Source organism: Petromyzon marinus, chromosome 16, assembly GCF_048934315.1.
Source record: "Petromyzon marinus isolate PM22_M1 ecotype Great Lakes invasive population chromosome 16, UKy_Petmar_22M1.pri1.0, whole genome shotgun sequence".
Taxonomy (NCBI): domain Eukaryota; kingdom Metazoa; phylum Chordata; class Hyperoartia; order Petromyzontiformes; family Petromyzontidae; genus Petromyzon; species Petromyzon marinus.
In genome coordinates, this window is record NC_133682.1 from 11,327,698 (window position 1) to 11,342,780 (window position 15,083).

Consider the following 15,083-nt stretch of genomic DNA (forward strand, 5'->3'; position numbering starts at 1 on the left):
TGGCAGCTCAGTTCAGTCCTCGAAGAAGCTGCTAGAGTATAGATCAAAACGCCGGACACAATGTCGACCAAAACGCGGTAAAACCTGAAAACACATCGGAGAGCTATGCGGCTCGGCCCGTGAAAACCCACGCAGTCGAGACTAAAATGTATTGTTCACAGGAGACAAAGGCTAAAACACCTCGGGCACATAGCAATAAGCCATGGTCTAAGTAAAGATATGATGAAGAGGATAATTTGCGGAAAATGGAGCAGAGGGAAGCGGAAGGTGCATTGAATAGACGGTGCGAGAGCGATGTGGGCATCCCTCGATATACGGAGTGGATATGTTCCATAAAAGTTTTCCATGAAACATAATTCCATTAATGGAACTCTATTTTCCATTGACATCCATTCTACAAGTGATGCGTTCCTACGGACAAAGAAATGTGGCCCCAAAATAGAATAACATCACACTTAAAAATGCAGCCAACTATTTTAAAACATATTTCAAGGGAAATCAATAACTTTATCATAAAATATTAACAAAACTCAAAATGAGTCTTGAAATAAATATACCGTAAAGTACATACATCCAAGGTAATTGCTTTGCAGTCTCTTTTTGCACTTCTGCTATTACTTGTGTAGGGACATCGCGGGATGTCACTGTGTAGTGCTGGCCCTAGAGAGGCACGGCGTGCAGTGTAACGACATCGCGGATACCACGATGGTGTGGGTGCAGTACTGGCCCTCGAGGGGCCCGGTGAGCGCTGATGGATAGCGCTGGATGGCACCATGCTTGGCGTGCAGTGCCGGCCCCTACAGGATAGGGTGTGGGAGTGCCGGCCGTAGGAATGGGGTTACTAAAGGCCATGGCACTCTGGTTGACCCGAGAGGACACGCGACCAGTTAAGTCTACAAAGGGGCCCCAAGTGGGGACTAGGGATGGTCATGTGTCAGGGTCGAGATCCTGCTCGAGGATTCTGGAAGGTGGTCGTGGACAAGGGTGGAGCCAGCCACGCCACAGAGGATATAAGCCGGGTCCCCCAGAAGGACCGGCGTTGTTGTTCATCCTGAAGAAACCTTCATCTACGTTCTACGTCCTACCGAGTCTCCAACACGTGGACCTGGATCCGAGCTGTGGTCTGGTCCATAGTAGCTAGTTACGGTGCAGTTAGCCTGGTGGTCACCACCATAGGTTGTTATTCTGTTAAGGGGCAGTTACCCCGTGTGTTGGTGTCAAATACATGTGTTGCCTCCAAACAGTACGTCTGCGACTCAGTTGAACTCACTACACTTGTACAGTACTTCAATGCTCTCTTTCCAGACATCTTGACTTCGGCTCGTGTAAGAACGTCAAAAAAGGGTAAGAGATCCCGCACAGTACAGTACCGGGAGTCAAAAACAATGAGGAGCCGAGCCAAAATGCTCCAACTTCGGTTAATGGCAGGGAATGTGCGGGAAACCAGAATGGAGCGAACAGCACACCGCGCTAACCGTCTTGAGCAGGATAATAAAAAATGCGCACCGGGAAAAAAATGCAATTTAGAGATTAAAAATTCCGTTAATGCAAATTTAACATAACGTATATCGAATTTAAGTTACGTTACAGTGAAAATGTCCGCACGTTGAGGTGCCGCTTAATGAGGGATGCCTCTTTGGGATGGCCGCTACAGATGCGATGAGGCTAGCACAAGATCGTGAGCGATTGAGGCAGATTGTATGTGTGTACATACGTTGGACTTCTTTCGCACCATACCTAGCCAACCGTGCTAATCGGAGGTGTGATTAGCATGGTTGGCGTGGCTCCCCAGGTGCTCGGAGCACTGAGCATTCCGGAAGATGATGATGAAAAATTTTGTTTCTAATAAGACTAGCTTTTTTGCCCATCCAAGGACGGGTGTATATTGCAGTAAATCTGAAATATTCAATAGAAAAATTGTTCAGCTCATGATTATTAATGAAGGGGGGGGGGGGGTTGCCCCACGTGGAGTGACATCACCTGCTAATGGTTATTGGGGAAGGGTGCGGTATGTGGAGTGACGTCACCTGCTCATGATTATTAATGAGGGGAGTTGTGCGGCATGTGGAGTGCGTGGCCTTGTGCGTTAGTGTAAATTTCCACGCGGGCACTATTTCTTCCTGCCTCAACAGTCCGCTTGCTGTATTTTTTCACCTGAGGACGATTGCTTGTGTTGCGATCGAAACATCATGATTTTTTTATTTTATTATTATTTTTCTATCTACGTGACTTTACAGAAAGACCAAAAGTATGAATTCCTGCAGCCACGAAAGTTTTAAGTCAATATTTAATTCAGCTCGACCTTCCTCTGCGTTAGTGTAAAAATCCACCCACTCATGAATACTAATGAGGGGGGGTGGGCCTCATATGGATCGACGTCACTTGGGGGGGAGGGCCTCATGTGGAGTGACGTCACGCACAGGAATACACACACATTATTGGCTCATTATATTAGTGATTCAAACTAGATTAGAAGCTTTCGTGACTGCAGTAATTACTCTTTGGTTCGTTCGGTAAAGTCACGTAGAAAGAAATTAAATAATAATAGAATTCGACTTTTCGATTGCAACACAAGCAACCATCATCAGGTACAAATGAATGAGAAAACAAACACAGTAAACTTGGAAATATCGTACAATACAACACAGAGAGTCGGCCAACAAAACAGTCAACACCCCACCTAGTTGATTAGTTCTTCCAAAGATTGCTAAATTTTAGAGAGAGACAAAACATAGACATGGAGACACACAGACAGACTCACACATAGACAAACAGAGAGAGACACACACATAGGCACACAAAAAGACAACGTCTCTGTGTTGAGGCCTATTAGTATATTAGTAATTTTTCGATGTAAAGCTTTCGTGACTGCAGGGATTCATCGTCTTGGTTCTTTCGGTAAAGTCACGTAGAATGGAAATCAAATAATAAAAATAATGAAATAAAATTCTCATGACGTTTCGGCCACAACACAAGTAGCCTTCTTCAGAACTGTCGGGACGACAGCGCTTCAATTAACACTGCTAAGCTTGACAGCGTCTTTTAAGCTGGGTGGGAGGAGCAGAGCACCTTGACAAAGGAGTTTGCATATCAACAGAGGAATTTAGCATTGAAGTAGCTGTGTGAATGTGTTGGATTAGCAGGGTGTTAAAGTCAGAAATTATCATGTAACTGGGAGATTAGTATGATGTTAGTGTGAGGGATTAGCATGTAACTGGTCACGGGAGTAGCTATGTTAAAGTCAGAGTTTACATATCAACAGAGGCATTTAGTATATTGATGCTAAATAACTGCAACTACCCAACTATCATACATTAAGCCGATGTGAAAGAACTAAGTATAAACTACATCAATATAATGTACTCAATATATTCTTCAAAAAGTTGAGCTATTAACATAAAGTAACAGGGTATACACTACACTATGTAATGAATACCATAGAGTAAACTGATAAAAAAAACAAAAATATTAACTACATCAATGTTATCAATAAACTCAATATACTCTCCCATCAGCTGAGCTACTAACAATAAGTCGTTATACATTACAATTCTATGTCGAAAAAAGTGGGGGTTTCTTTTCAACGTTAGCACCACGGAAAGCGACGAGCTTTGTTCAGACGGACGAGTCCATCTATGCTCAGAACGGAGGAGGGGGGAGAAACAGCCACGATGCGCTGCTCTGTCTTGTGTTGCGTTACAACTATGTTATAAACTAGACTACTATACATTACAATGTTATACCTTCCAATCGAAACTACATTGTATAATATCGTATACACAGCCCAATGTAAGCTCTAACATTATGCATTATATTGATATGTCTCCAACTAAACTTTTTTCTACATTACACGACTATACACCGTAATATACACTGCCATAGACAAACCCCACCCTTGAATTATACAATGCGTTACTATACACTACCCTATACTTTAGACTATAAAATATTAGACTTGTAATATTACACTACCAACCCTACTGTATACCACACTGCTGTACGTTCACTATACAATTACGATACTATGTATTGCCTTATGAATTATGTTAAACATTACTCTGTTATACTATTTATTATTATACAACATGCTATAAACCTTACCATTGACCGTCGTGTGAAAGGTATTAAGAGGCAGTGCCAGCAAATGGACTGCGGTCTGAAAGTCACCGTAAAATACAATCAATCAAGAACGGAAATGGTTTACAACGTCTTTCCAATGCTTACTAAGCCAGAATCCATCTTCTCGGTTGAAGTTGTCTCTGTTTGTATATGTGGATGGCCTCATGAACGAATCTCTCATGGTAGCCGGATGGTTTGCAGAGAACCTCCGTCTTGGAGAAGGCAATGTCATGTGAGCCTACTGAATTATAACAGTGATCTGCCATGGCCGAGGTGTTGGTCTTACCTTGTTTCAAGTCTGCTTTATGTTCACGGATGCAGTCTGAGATATGTCGTTTGGTTTCCCAAATGTAGCTGCTACCACAGAGGCAACTTAGTTTGTAGACGCCCGGGTAATGTATGTCTGGAACCACATCTTTTACAGACGGAACCAGATCACGGATTTTATGTACTGTGTTGAATTGGACCTGGATCTTGTGTTTATTCAGGATTTTAATGGCTCCTCAAGAGGATCCTTTTTCATGGTTGGAGTGATGGCTTTGCGGATTGTGTAGTCGGAGTAACCATTAGCCTTGATAGCTTGGTGTATGTGCTTGAGTTCACTGGCAATGTGTTCCTGGTCGGAAATGCATTGGGCTCTATGGTGCAGAGTCTTGATGATGGAATTTTTCTGGGATGGATGGTGGTGGGAATCCGGTTTTAAGTAAGAATCCGTATGGGTAGCTTTCCTGTAGACACAGTGGCTCATTGAACCATCAGGTCTCCTTTTAATTAGGACATCCAAAAAGGGTAGCTTGCCATCTTTTTCTACTTCCATGGTAAATCTGATGGCTGGGTGTATGGAATTGTTGTGGTTGAGGAATTGGTCTAGAGCAGGTCGGCCATGTGGCCAGAATTACAAAAGTGTCATCCACGTACCTCTTCCATAAGGTAGGGCGTAGAGTGGCAGTCTGGATGGCGTCAGTCTCAAATTTCTCCATGAAAACGTTGGCTACAACCGGAGATAGGGAGGAGCCCATTGGGGTGCCCTCAGTTTGTTTGTAGAAAGTTCCATTCCAGGTGAAGTATGTGTTGGTTAAGCAGTGTCTCACTAGGGGGGTTACATCAGTATGCAGTCCTTGATGAACCAAGTTTTCAATGATTGCGATGGTGTCAGGTATAGGAACTTTGGTGAATAAGGAAACCACATCAAAACTGACAAGCAGATCATCTGGGGACAAGGGAAATACCCTTGATTGTCGATGCCAGGTGAGTAGAGTTTAGTACCGCAGAGGTAGTTTTTCCAGTAAAAGGCCGCAGGATTTCAGACAGAAAACGGGCCAGTTTGTAGGTGGGGGAGTTGATAGTAGAGACGATGGGACGAAGGGGTGTATATTCGTTGTGTATCTTTGGAAGGCCATATAATCTTGGTGGCCTGGCTGCAGAAGGTTTCAATGAGAACTGTTTGGTTTGATCAATTAATGCTGTTGAATCAGAAATGATTTTGTTGGTTTTAGTAACGAGGCTGTTGGTGGGGTCTCTTCTTATTTTTGTATAGCTGCCATCGTTGAGTAGTTCCTGAATTTTGTTGTTATATTCTATTTTGTCCATGATGACAGTGGCATTGCCCTTGTCGGCTGAGAGGATGACAATGTCATCCCTCTTTTTTTATTGAGATAATTCAAAGCACTCATCTTTGCTGATGTTGCTAGCTGGCATCTCAGCGTTTTTAGAAATGTTAAATTGGCTCAGAGATGCCTGTTTCAGCAAGTAGACAACATTGACATATTTAAAGTGTTTAAAGGTTTATTCGTGTTATTATACCACTTATTCCCAAATTTACAATGTTGCATAATTCTATATCGAGTAAATGTGATATGTAGCGAATTAAATTAATTTCTTAAGTTATTAATGTAATGGTTTATTTTCTTTCTATTTGACTGTGGAATATAAAAAAGATATGCAAGTTGGTTGTTCTTTTCTTAAAGGGAAATAGAAAAACATTTTCAATGTCAATTACCACACAAGTCAAATGTGAGGCCTACTTTAACTGGCTCATGAAGGGCAAACTGCATTTCTTACAGGATTGCGATGCTTAGTCAATGTTTATGTTTGTTGTCTTTGTTGCTTGGCTTATTTATGCAATTATATTTCCATTAAATCAGCCTTACCACTTCTATTTCATGTATTCATTTGTTCAGCCAGGTGTGGTGCCACACCTGGCATAATTTCTCGAGAATTTCTTTGGTGTTTAGTTTGTTGTCCTTTCCCACATCTCCGATTAGCACGGTTGGCTACTCATAATAAAGCTTTTTGGGTGCTGGCGGGTTAACGACACATTTAGACTTACACGATTTAACCCAAAAACCTTTTTTTATGAATAATATTGGTCGCGAAAGCCTACGTGTCCAAGTGACGGTTGGCTACGTACGGTATGAAAGAAGATCAACGTACATACAAACACCCAGTACTTGGAACGCGTTGGGTTGTTGTGGCACTGGGCTTAGAGGTGGTCAGGAGATGGCAGTGCAGAAAATGGATGCTTAAATCCTCCTGTGAGGAGTATGTGCCCTCTGTGTGCTCGGGTTTTCTCCTAGGTATTCCGGTTTGCTCCTACATGCCAAAGAATACGTTCATGGAATTGGCAAAACACTCTAAACTTTTTATTTTCCATCTTGCACCAATGTCTCTATTTTTATGGGTTTTCTTACAATTTACAGATTTGAAACACTCCGATGATGGTGTCTTCACGAGGCTTTCCTGGATAGAGGGAATTATTATCATAAGCAGCAGTAGGGTTATACTGTATCCATAATTAATTTGTATAATTTTAATCTTGATTCAAACTTTTAAGTTAAAATATGTGCAAGCTCCATGAAACAAGCAACATTGTCAGCTTAAGAGAGTGGTTGTCATTTATTTTGCTGACCCTGAACCAGTGGTGAATATTCCACCATTTGTTTGACAGGAGCCAGTCTCTTCATAGACCAACGTTCTTCACTTCAATGAAAGTGCTCATTTTATTGGCCGTGCAGGAATAATGGGCTAAGTCCACCCACAACTGGGATTAATTTCACAGCCTATACCCATAATAAGTCCAGTGCTCTGGCACAGCGTTACTTGCCCTGATGAATACACCTAAAATCGCCATAATCTATATTTGTAACAAACAAAACATCCAGTGAGTTCTCATTAGGTTAAATAACGAGTTATGAATTATACTGCACAGCTTCTATCCACGAACACATGCTTGAATATATCATTAAGCAACGTTCACAAAGTTGTAATACGTACTTGCCTCTTTCCACTCAGTTGCCCGAGGCGTTTTGGCGGTGGTCATGTTTCCTTCGAGCTTTTAGAACCGTTAATTAAAAAACAACAGACGCAGTGCACTACATAGTAGCGTACGCATGAAGTTGTAAATGCACTTCGTAAAGTTTTTAAAGACCGCCAGACAATTAGTGCTGTGAGATTCGCTTCCAGAGACACGGCGATTGACGGGGACACAAAAAAATCTTGAATACGCGCAACGAAGCGCGATGCAAGCTCCGAGTTACGTTGGGGAAAAATAAAGAGGAACACATGGATGGGAGTGCAATGGGCAGATCAATGGCATCATTCAAACTGCTAAGTAAGTGGTCTATGGCAGAACACACTGCTCGAAGGGATTGATGGCCGATGGTCCCAGAATAATGATGGAGTTGTTGCCAAGGTCAACGTCCTCCAAGGATGACGGAGCAATGGAATCGGTGTGCGCACAGGTGCTCAATGAATGATTGCATCTGGGATCAAGAGAGATGTTGGCAGCTTGGGGGCGGCTTTCGTTTAGCAATGAGTTGACCAACTTTGTTGTTGATGATAATTATGCCCACGGGTGGTGGCGGGGGGCGGTGGGTGGCACGGGATCGCGCACTGCACGATGTTCTTGGCCACCTGAGTTTGATTGTTGACCACGGCTGAAGCGATATCTGAACTGGGAATGGGCTTCCCCCTTCGCCGAGCCCATACTTAGCGACGGCGCCCCAGGTGTCCCTGGAAACATTATAATGAACCCCAATGAGTTATCATTAAGTTAAGTTGCCCAGAAACACAGAAGCTGGAATATATTATGGACAAAAATGTTTAAGTGCGTACAACTCCATTTGGTTGCCCAATAGCTATTGGTATGGATGGAATTTTGCTTGGAAATGTGGAGCCATTTATTGAAAATAACACAAGTACAGGGTGATCCGTTTATAGATACTCCACTGATGTATAATGATCCTATTGTATCTACATATGTTGGACTTCTCTTGGCACCATACATAGCCAATGGTGCTAATCGGAGGCATGGGGGCAGAACTATAAACTAAACACAAATAGCGGTAAACTTTCACTTTCTCCTCAAAATGTGATTGGAATTCATGAAGACGAAGGCTCCATATCTTACAGAGGAGAGTGTTATGAGATTTAATAAGTGTACTGAAATTGGTGGGAGATGTGTATAGGCTTTTAAATAAAAATTGTATTGCCTCTAGTTTCTTGCTGTTATTTGGCTGCTATAAATTTCCCCATGATAAGCCACTTCGTTGAGCTATCATTTGGGGCCAGGTCGCTTCTGAAAACTAGCTCAGTGGGCCTTGCCTGGTAAAATAAAAAGTTTAGTTTAGTATTTACGTGGGGTATCTATAAATGGTTAACCCTGTATATACAGTACAGTTTTGCACGATGTGGGGAGCGGTAGTGCAACGGTTAGCGCACTGCGCTATGAACCCGGCGACCCGAATTCAATTCCCGCTCATGGCCAACACCATTGAAGATGATCTCATTCGGTCCTGGGACTGTCCTAGGTCGAATCAGCCTCAAATAAGTACCGGGTGCAGTATGTAAACATCGCCACTGGGGAGACAAAGGCGACCGTGCATGGTGCAGGCCACCCACCCCCTCATGTGCCGTGCCGGCCTTCATAGGTGCTCACTAACAGCACTTGCCCCAACAGTCTGGTAAGGCTATATGTGTGATATCTACATTGGTCCTGCACTCCCCCATCAGCAACCCAAACTGAAGTATGGTCAAAACAACCACTGTGGACGACATGGTGTGGGAAGGCCTTGATCTCACAGTGGATTGACAAAGGGCTGTAAATTATTCTCATTATTATATGGACAAGCTTTGTAAATATCCACACTTTTGGGTGTGAGAAAAGGAGACGATTTAGAAAATGTGTTGTTTATAACTTCAGGGGAGAGTGGATGTGTGAGCATTTGGGATTTAAGTACCCAGAATGGCAAACAGACGCATGCCGGCAGAAAGATCAACACGCAGTTGCGTCTGCAGCCAAGCACAACGCAGACCGGCTCATCTAAAAATAGCAAAAAAACGAGTTGATGTTGGGATATTTGCTGTTTCAAGCCACTTGGTGAAAGCGCTTATTCACACTGTTGCTAACCCAAGTGTTCTTGTACTTTGCAGGTATCTCAGTCACAACCATATCACCGTGCTCAAGCCAAGAGTGTTTCAAGACCTGCGTTGGCTAGAGTGGCTGTAAGAGACATCGCTTCAGCTGTCACCGTTCTGGCTAGTAGTTGTTGTATAGGTAGACACACAAACACATGCATGCCGTGCATTACATGCAAAGTATACTACACGGATGCATGGATGCTGTCGCTGTGTAAGTGGTCGTCGTCGGCGACAGTCCCTCGGCCTTCGAGGATGACGTCGGTCATGTTGGGTGGTTTCTCTGGAGGTGGCTGAGGAGTCCAATTCTGGATTAGCAGATCTTTGGGCATTGTGCGCACCACACGATCCCAGATGGAAGTGGAATCCGCAGTGCCGAGTTGGCTTCGCGGTGGAAGTGATTAGCTCACTAGGGGCTTGCAATCCAGAGGTCACCCGTCACTGCAGTTGAAGCAATGGACGAGTTTCCTAACTTCCACCGGTCCGTCTGGGTCCGCTCAGCAAAATAAATGGGCACACATCAGGTCGTTTATTGGCAGGCCATATGGTGGGTTAAAATGTGGATACTCCCACCTTTTTTACAAGACGTCTTGCCAGCGTGCAAGGTTAGCCCCAATACCACACAGAGGGGTTCTCTGCAGCTGCCTTCAGTGGAGGTCCTTCTGAAAACAGCGGTGAGCACAAGCAATTACACAACTGCACCTTTGTCTTTTATACACGAGAGTGTGTGTTCAACGTCAAACAGGGACACATGACAAGAGAGGCATTAGGCTTATCATATTGCTCTTGGCATGTACTGGTAATTCGTATTCGGGCGCCACATTGGCGAGATGTTAACCACTTCACCTGGTGTATAGGAGGCCATGGGTTCTATCTCGACCCTGATGTCTGCTGTATATTTGGATTTTTTCTCCGGCTCCTCTGTTTCTTCTCTGCACATTTAGAATAAACGTGCATTTAGAGTATTTGCCTGTTATAAATTTGCCCGTGATAAGCCACTTTGTTGAGCTATCATTTGTGGCCAGGTTGCTTCTGAAAAAGAGCTATATATCTCGGTGAGCCTTACCTTAAAAAATAAAAGTATCCTTGGTTCTTTCGGTAAAGTCACGTAGAAGGGAAACAATAAAATAATACAAATATATAACAATAAAATTCTCACGACGTTTCGACTACAACACAAGCAATAATCATCAAGTGTGAAAACCACAGCAAGAAAATTTGAAAAAAGTGGCGGTTTTTTTTAACGTTAGCACCACGGAGAGCGATTTGACAGTTTGTTCAGATGGACGAGTCCATCTATGTTCGGAAAAGAGGAGGGGGGAGACGAAAATAATGGATGCGGTCTGAAAGCCACCGTAAGCGTGAAAAATCAACTAAGACCCAAAATGGTTGATCAAATCCTTCCAATGATTGCTAAGCCAGAATCCATCTTCTCGGTTGAAATTGTCTCTGTGTTTGTATATGTGGATAACCTCATGAACGAATCTCTCATGGTAGCCAGATGGTTTGCAGAGAACCTCCGTCTTGGAGAAGTCAATGTCATGTGAGCCTACTGAATTATAACAATGATCTGCCACGGCCGAGGTGTTGTTCCTACCGTGTTTTAGGTCTGCTTTGTGTTCACGAATGCGGTCCGAGATATGGCGTTTGGTTTCTCCAATGTAACTACTACCACAGAGGCAACTTAGTTTGTAGACGCCAGGGTACTGTATGTCCGGAATCACATATTTTACAGATGGAACCAGATCACGGATTTCATGTAATGTATTGAATCGGACATGGATCTTGTGTTTATTCAAGTTTTTGGAGATCTTTTTTGTGATCCCCGCAATGTAGGGTAAAGTGATGGTTTAGAAAGGCTCCTCAAGAGGGTCCTTCTTCATGGTTGGAGTGATAGCTTTGCGGATTGTGTAGTCGGAGTAACCATTAGCCTTGATAGCTTGGTGTACGTGCTTGAGTTCACTGGCTATGTGTCCCTTGATCGGATATGCATTGGGCTCTATGATGCAGAGTCTTGATGAGGGAATTCTTCTGGGATGGATGGTGGTGGGAATCCGGTTTCAGGTAAGCATCCGTATGGGTAGCTTTCCTGTAGACAGAGTGGCTCATTGAACCATCAGGTCTCTTTTTTATTAGGACATCCAAAAAAGGTAGCTTTTGTCATCTGGCCACATGGCTGGCCTGCTTTAGACCAATTCTTCGACCACATCAATTCCATACACCCAGCCATCAGATTTACCACACTTACGGTGGCTTTCAGACCGCATGCATTATTTTCGTCTCCCCCCTCCTCTTGTCCGAACATAGATGGACTCGTCCATCTGAACAAACTGTCAAATCGCTCTCCATGGTGCTAACGTTAAAAATAACCGCCAAGTTTTTTCAAATTTTCTTGCTGTGGTTTTCACACTTGATGATGATTGCTTGTGTTGCAGTCGAAACGTCGTGAGAATTTTATTGTTTTATATTTTTATTATTTTATTGTTTCCCTTCTACATGACTTTACCGAAAGATCCAAGAATATGAATCCCTGCAGTCACGCAAGCTTTAAATAAAAAATATAAAGTAGTTTAGTTTATAGTTTCACATTATTCCTCCTGTTTGGTGTGCAATCAGCTTACCTTTGCTGAGCATGCACAAGTTGATTCATTTTTATCATGATTTTTTTTTCGTATACTGAAAACCTATTGCAAAGGATATTTTACTTTGGCTAACACAAGCAGCAGTCAAAACATGTTTACCTTATTACGTTGCCTAGAATTATCAATATTTCTGATTTTAAATCAACCAAACGAAGTACAATAAACCTTGTTAATTCGATATACATGGGACTCTGGCCTTGCCAAATTATCCAATATCCCGAATTATGTACAATGGTACTCCCCGGTGTCTCCCGCCCCAATATAAAAAAAAAACATTTCCAAATTTGTTTTCCAAACTCTTCACACACCATACGTATTGACAAACCTGCATCAATTATATCCAAAATATTGGATTTGTCTCGAAGACGAAGGGATTTATACTTCAGCCCCTTTCTATTACATTTCTCAAAGGGCTGGCTTGCACAGAGTGCATAAACAAGGTACAGTCCTAAGCAACAACAGGTCTGCACTAACGCCCACCACGCGCGCCGCCACTGGACTGAGTCATTGTTTTGGTCGTGGTGCGCAGCGTCGCTCCACGTGAATGCCGAAATTGGATCATTTGGTACGGCAATTCGGCTCATGGCGAATTACTTATACTGTGTATATGCCGAAAGCGCAGCCGTGTGGAATTATTCCCAATTACGAATTATCAAATACCGAAATAACGAGGTTTTAACTGTATGTACAAAATTACTCACATTATGTTACTCATAAAATACCAAACACATGATACGATATTACTTAGACAATAGCACGTAAGAGGCTGAATTTATTTCAAAAGTAACCCTGCCTACGATAAGTCAGTTTTTAGCACAAGCCTTACGTGAATTATTCAGAGAGTGCGCTGGAATAATGGACAAATGGTTACAGGGTCATGTGTTGAATTCTGAACAGAGTAAACGAAGATAATGAGTCTTCTTTGGTTCTTTCGGTAAAGTCACGTGGAATGAGAATAAAATAATAAATTGATAAAATAAAATAACACAATATTCTCACGACGTTTCGGCCACAACACAAGCGGCCTTCATCAGGTGAAGGGACGAGACTGTCTGGAGGACAGCGCTGGAGTGCTGTGTTATTTTATTATATCAATTTATTATTTTATTCTCATTCTACGTGACTTTACCGAAAGAACCAAAGAAGATGAATCCTTGCAGTCAAGAAAGCTTTAAATCGAAGATAATGCCTCTTTGCAGTCAGCAAAATGAGTACCAACTTGGATGTGGGAGGTCATCGGTGGATGAATTAAATATAAAATCAGAATCTTAAATTCATTCTGAATGAATGAAAAATATATTCAATTCAAAAGAACAACATTGTCTGGTAATTACTTGCCGGTACCGTGTGCCCAAAACTGACGTGAGCTTGAGGCTGCATTTATGAGAAAATGGGAAAAGAGACTTAAACTACGTTTAAGTTTATTTTCTGGCACTCATTAACGATGCCCGTTGCGAGAGCACTTTAAAAGCGATGCACCAGACCCTCGTGTTTAAATTCTTATTTTCTATGAACAAAGCTTCAAACTCATGGCTGAGAGCCTGGAGACACGCTGCCTCGATACACATCTACAAGAAAATAGCCTTCCACTTACTGAGTCGCAACTTTCCTTCGAGATGACTTTTAGTCTCCTTCGTTGAAAAAGTGGAACTTCCCATTACTTGCTCAAGGCCAGCAGTAAAGAAAAGTGCAACTACCGCTAGCTTTACGACGTAAGAGATTGGTACCAGAACGACGTGGCACTGGCTCAAGACAGAGGAAAGTGGAAACAAATGACGAAATGTGCAGTGGGCACCTACAAGATATCTGCCCATGGATCATGATGATGATCATGATGACAACCACCGCTCAATAAAGAATAGGGCCACTTAGACTTGATTTTGATTGGTAAGTCCCAAACATGTGAAAATGGAAATCGGTTTCACCCCATCATCATTTATAATTGACGTTCACTCAGTTCCCCAGAGCTATCTGGGGAACTGAGTGAACGTCAGTTAATCACAGCGCAAAGCGTGTGATTAACTCTTGCTTGGAGCTGTTAGAAACTCATATCCCTTATTGGCAAAATAGTATCTCATTTCCAGAGAATGATAATCCACTCGAGAAACACGGTTGAATGCAGCGTATAAGCTTTCCAGCTGCCGTGTTTAAAGGTTTAAGCCTTAAACTCGTGAACACCTTCAGATTGGTCGACTATATTTAACTTATATTCTTAGTTCTTTCGGCAAAGTCACGTGACTTTACCAAAAGAACCAAGAATATGAATCTCTGCAGTCACGAAAGCTTTAAAGCTAAATTTATATTTAACTTGGTTGTAAGCTATTCTGAGAGATTAGCTTAGATGTACATACAGACGGGGGGGGGGGGGGGGGAACCGCTGGTGTAGACAAATTTGTTTTGCGTTGCTCCCTTGCCGTGTTCTCTGGATTAACCGATGCACCGGAAAAAAAAGACGCAACCCCCAACTTTACACGCACTTTGTGCGAGTGACCGCACCAGTACAAAATACACCACAAGCGCCGTTGTTGCCTTGGGAATGGTGCACAACCGCTAGCTGCTAGTCTCAACACTGTTACGACGGGGCCAGGGAAATCATATACCGCATACAATAGAACTGAGTTCCATCTCCACATGTAAATAAAACATGTACATTTATATATCCTGTGCTTGCGTGCAGTACCAAGTATATGCATGTTTTTCTTTCCTCAAAACCACCCGGTGGAATGCGCGTGGCTTGCGTATATAGATTGGACGCCGGAGTGAGATTGTGAATTTGCATGTCCACGTGCCACGCCACATGCGGAATTATGAGGTGCACCCCCCCCCCCCCCCCAAACGTTTGGCAATCAAACGGTTTTTGGAAATGTAAACACAACACACCGGTGTCTTTACAATCCAGAGAATACG

General features: G+C 42.8%; 1 protein-coding gene across 2 annotated transcripts in view; it reads left to right on the forward strand.

Annotated features, from left to right (window-relative positions):
* RXFP1 (relaxin family peptide receptor 1) overlaps positions 1-15,083 on the forward strand; it is a 288,445-nt gene that overhangs the window by 173,866 nt on the left and 99,496 nt on the right. For both annotated transcript variants that reach the window (XM_032955172.2, XM_032955171.2), the window contains exon 7: positions 9,550-9,621. In XM_032955172.2, the coding sequence (XP_032811063.1) occupies positions 9,550-9,621 (72 nt within the window). The remainder of the gene's footprint in view (positions 1-9,549; positions 9,622-15,083) is intronic.